The sequence below is a fragment of the Trachymyrmex cornetzi genome, unplaced genomic scaffold (assembly GCF_001594075.2).
Source record: "Trachymyrmex cornetzi isolate Tcor2-1 unplaced genomic scaffold, Tcor1.1 scaffold590, whole genome shotgun sequence".
NCBI lineage: Eukaryota > Metazoa > Arthropoda > Insecta > Hymenoptera > Formicidae > Trachymyrmex > Trachymyrmex cornetzi.
In genome coordinates, this window is record NW_017299904.1 from 38,155 (window position 1) to 43,060 (window position 4,906).

The window sequence follows — 4,906 nt, forward strand, 5'->3', positions numbered from 1 at the left end:
AATAGCGGGAGGCGGAGCCGACTCGAAAATCGGCCGAAATGTGCATTTCGTGCCGAGCCCTGATGTAGATTATTATATTTTACGTGTAAACGCACAATCCTGTTGTTAACTTTTATCAGATCTGCATATAATTTTCTATTGATTTCATAATCGTAATTTTAGAAGAAAAAAGAGAAACATACACCGGAGTTGTGGCAATGGATTGGCAAGACACTTACGTTAGCATTTTAACGTTAGTAACAAGAATCAATTATACTTAACACATCTATTAAATAATGACTGTCATTGCATTAACGTATTATAAATGATACAGTGGTCTAAGTTCACCTTTCGGTCGTGGAAACAGAATGGATGGACTTCCCTTTTTCTTAGACAATATTGATAACGATGACTTGTCCACGTTTATCCCTATTATTTTTCATCATAACGAAAAGTTATGCGGATTACGTGGAGTGTTGGGTTCAAACGATGTTTTTCTTAACGGCCAAATTCTCTACAATCTTATCGTACGCGCGCTAAACGTTTCTGCTGCGATAGAATATCCCAGGTACATAACAAATTTAATCTTAAATAAATAGATAAAAAACATAGGATATATTGACAATATATCAATTTATTCATTTTTATAGGTACTATTTTGCAGCCGACGGTATGGTGATTGAAAATAATCAACGACATTCGATGGAGGCTGCATTGCAAGCTCAACTAGATTCCATAATATCGTCATTATCTCATGATGATATCTCGTCGATAAGAAGTGTGAATGCAATTGTTAAAAGGAAAGATTCGCTATCGAGCCACTCGGATAGTCGTGGAAATGGAATCGCATCACGATTTTAAGTCAAATACGCCTTGTTAAAAGCATTTAAAAAAACAAAAGGAAATCGACAATCTCTTAGAATTTTGGAGATATATAATGCTGTGATATTAGGAAATAATGTCAGATATATATGTATATATTTATGAACGTTGTGAACGCTCAGTGGAAGTTTTTTTATACTGTAGAAAACTTGTTGAACTGTAAATATCATACACTTAATATTTAAAATCTTTGACATTATAATACTTATACATACATTGATATGTACATGCAGAAATATTTATATATACATACATATATACATATACATATATTGCAAAATTGTTGAATGAACTTTTGCGTCAATTTGCATGTATATGTAAAGAATAACTCTCTTCCATACATTGCTCTACATTTTCTTAAAATATTAAAAAAACCTATATATACACATTTGCATACAATAACACTTTAAATATAAAAATTTGAATAAAATTGTTATATCTTATTACCGTTGTTACACTTTAAATTGCCGTGTCTCGAGTCTGTACTCTTTATTCAACTCTAGTTGCCTAATTCTCGCATAAGATGCACTGGCAGTAAGAACAACGATATTGCTTATCCACCAGAGAAACGATTTCTTTTCATTAAACCAATAAGTCGCTAAAACCGTTTGAGCGCATGCTTTTGCGGTACCACTAACATTATGTGTTAAAGGAGATGTGACTTTTATCTGGAGGGCAGTGAAATATCCAATGGTAAAGCCGAATATACCACCGATTGTCATGGCACCCCAGAAAAGAGGATGTCCAAGCTTCTCGTAATTATATACAGTGATATGTTCCCCGCTAATTATCATTAACGGGATGAAGATAATAATGCTATACACATTGTTATAATACGAAAGTAGCCAGATGTCTTGATTTACGATCGGGAGCGTCTGTTTCATACGGATAGAATACAAGGATAACGACAATGATCCAAGCACGCCAAAAAGTGTCCCGAGAATAGATAGAGAACCTGCTACATGCTCCTGATCTACCCCTAACCAGAACCCAACAATAATTACTGCGCAGCATGCTATGCATTTGAAAGATGTCGTTTGTCCTGCAACTTTCGCTAATTAGTTCTTCCATTAATTTATATTTTTTAGCATTTAGTTTAGCCGGTATGTGTAGGATTCTCACCGAGTAAAATATAAGTAAATACGACATTAAATACTGTCGTTAGCGAACGACCCACGTAGTAAAATGCAACACCAACATATTTTAAGCATAAGTTATTAGTTGCTATCATTGCAGTAAACAGGATTGATAACGGCAATACCTATAAAAATTTTTAATATATATAAATAAATTTATTAATATATATATAAATTTTATATAATTTCATATAAATGTAAAAACTATCAGAAAGAAATTACAATATTTAAAGCTACAATCTTTCAAATATTCTAATTTACAGTTTACGTTTTTTATTGAATTTATTAAATGTTTCTCAATTTAAAGTGTAAAAAAAATCTTTACACAAAGACTTCTCAAAATTAAATAATCCGTTTCTAGTTATTTGTAATGAAAATAAAACTCAAGACAATTGAAAAGAACAGAGAATAATAGATCTCAAGCTATCAGAAACCATGTATGAAAGTGGTATGCATGGTTTCTGATAGATTGAAATCTGTTATTCCCTGTTTCTATTTCCGTGCTTTTCAATTGTGTCTTAGGCTTAACATTACTATCGTACAATAATATTCTTAAAACAAGTTTTATACCTTTTTCAAAGTATCTTTTTTAAATGGGCTACCACTTGCGATTTCAATGCAGTCTGGAAACCATTGGGATATTATGCGTAAAGTAATACAGATAGCTACACTCACTATACATTGAAACCAAGTTACAAATAAAGGAGCATTCAGATTCACAGCATCACTGGACAAGAGTGCTTTATTCACGAATACAGTCAAAATTGATACTATCCTGAAAATAATTAGAAAATGCATTTAAAGAAATACCTTTAACTGAGAAATTGTTTACAATTTTGAATTTTAAAGATAATTACATAATTATTGTTTTTTGTATATCTTAAAGCCTATTCTACAATGTGATTTTTATTTCCTATTTCTTACTGTTTGTCTCTTGCCTTCTTAATCAAAAAGGCAAGAGACGAACAGTAAGAAGCAGGAAACAAAAAGCACATTGTAGAACAGCCATAAGAGAAGTTTAACTTGCACAAATATATTTAATAATCGATAGAACAATATATACGAGCAACTTTATATCACTTTGAGACTTACCAATAGGCTGCAATTACATATGTAATGTATGCATACTTTGATGCCAGTCCCTTTTCTAATTGCATCTTAGGGTTTATATAATTTATAAGATAATCAATCTCAGCTAAATGCCGAATAATTATACTAAATATCTACTGCAAGAGTCAAACTATTGTGGCTATTGTAAAATTGACAGTCTGCATTAATCAGATATGTCAAATTACTGTTCCTTGCATATTGCTGTTTACGAAATAATTCTACAAAATCACAATGTTTTAACCAGATGGCAAATAGTTTTGAGACTGCAATTTAATATAATTTACTAAAATACGTTTTCTAAATTGCCACATCAATAGGTTTATTTTTCTTGCTTCACTGTACTATCAGACTTTCCTTTGCGCTTCTGTCACAAATTTCAAATATATACCTATTTCTTAAAATATAAAAAGTGTACACACTAGTTGGACTATAAAAAATTAAGCTTGTGTTCTGTCATTAAGAGAAGAAATTGTGCTATTTATATTAATTTATGATTGTCATCAATCACAGACGTTAATAAAAATACGTTTAAACCAATCGACCATTTTTTGTGAAGCAAACGAATCTGACAATTGAAATTTATGCACTACAACTGCTCTATGAAACGAGATACTATTAGTTAAAGTTGAGGATTTTGGTATGTTATGCCATCCAATGGTGGCTTTGTTTTCGTTGAAGGTTAGGAAACGTGTCATAGCATAGGATGACGCTGGGTGCGGTCCATTTGACGCTACAAATATGTACTTCGAAACTTTTAATTAACTAATCGGAAGAAAGAATTTTACAAACTGACCAATCAAGAAATGCTTTGAAACATTTGTAGCATCAAGGGTGCGTTCCACTTAACGTTCGCAACGCTCGCGAGCATTATTTCATTCTTATTTAATATGTGAAAACGATAAGGACCAATAAGGACGAAACGATGCTCGCGAGCGTTGCGAACGTTAAGTGGAATGCACCCCAAGTGGATTGTAGCCTCTAATGAAATACTGTGATGTGAGCATACAGGTAAATTTTCACGAGCTGCTCTAACCGGCTATTTTAGCGACAAAAAGGATCACGTAATCAAAATAGATATTTGATATTCGTCAATTTTGACCATGTGATTCTTTTTGTCGCTGAAACAGCCGGTTTGAGCAGCCCGTGAAAATTTACCTTACTCCGTGATAGAAAAAGTGCACGAAATTAAAAATTGTGTTTTAGATACAAGTTTAAAAATTAATTCAGCTTTATACAGATCAAATAAAAGATATTACAAAAATTTACGTGGGAGATATTCTTGTTCAACAACATCGTATGCCTAGTGACAGTTTTGTCAGAAATTTTAAACTAAATTTGTCAATAGAATAATCGAGTAACATTTTTTTAGTAACGTTACATTTTCTTTTGATTGATATCTTTTTTCGTTATTTGATTATATGCTTATTTTAAAAGAAGATTCATTTTCAACAATCAATAATATTTTGATGTATTTATGTATTGGAATTTATTAAATATAATGTAATATATTATGTTATAATGTAAAATGTAATACAATATAAAAATATATATAATATTAATTACAAAAGTTAGTTTTATTTCTAAACAATTGTCTATTCTTTTTTTACTATTATTTCATTTTTATTTATACAAAGTTATACATTAAATTTTAATTACATATTTATTAATTTAATATTTTATTCTATCCATTTTATGTATAAACTTATACAGGGTGGGCCATCTATTGGTACGTTTTTAAAAATGCGATCAAATGAGCATACATTGATATTTTTTATTAATTTTTTTTAGAGGGAGCCACA

The 4,906-nt window shown here is 30.8% G+C and overlaps 2 protein-coding genes across 2 annotated transcripts in view; one reads left to right on the top strand and one right to left on the bottom strand.

Moving 5' to 3' along the window:
• LOC108766482 (Dihydrouridine synthase 4) overlaps positions 1-1,006 on the top strand; it is a 6,462-nt gene extending 5,456 nt beyond the window's left edge. Inside the window, exons 9-11 of the mRNA XM_018515809.1 lie at positions 163-232; positions 314-547; positions 630-1,006. Coding sequence (XP_018371311.1) covers positions 163-232; positions 314-547; positions 630-840 — 515 coding nt within the window. The 3' untranslated portion in view covers positions 841-1,006. The remainder of the gene's footprint in view (positions 1-162; positions 233-313; positions 548-629) is intronic.
• Positions 1,007-1,152: 146 nt separating this feature from the next.
• On the bottom strand, positions 1,153-3,867 carry nac (GDP-fucose transporter nac). Its single transcript, XM_018515765.1, has 4 exons — positions 3,090-3,867; positions 2,568-2,772; positions 1,984-2,122; positions 1,153-1,903 (listed from the first exon to the last, which is right to left on the bottom strand). Exons 1-4 carry the CDS (start codon positions 3,152-3,154, stop codon positions 1,314-1,316), a joined length of 999 nt encoding a protein of 332 aa, XP_018371267.1. The 5' UTR covers positions 3,155-3,867; the 3' UTR covers positions 1,153-1,313.
• Between the last annotated feature and the right edge of the window lie 1,039 nt (positions 3,868-4,906).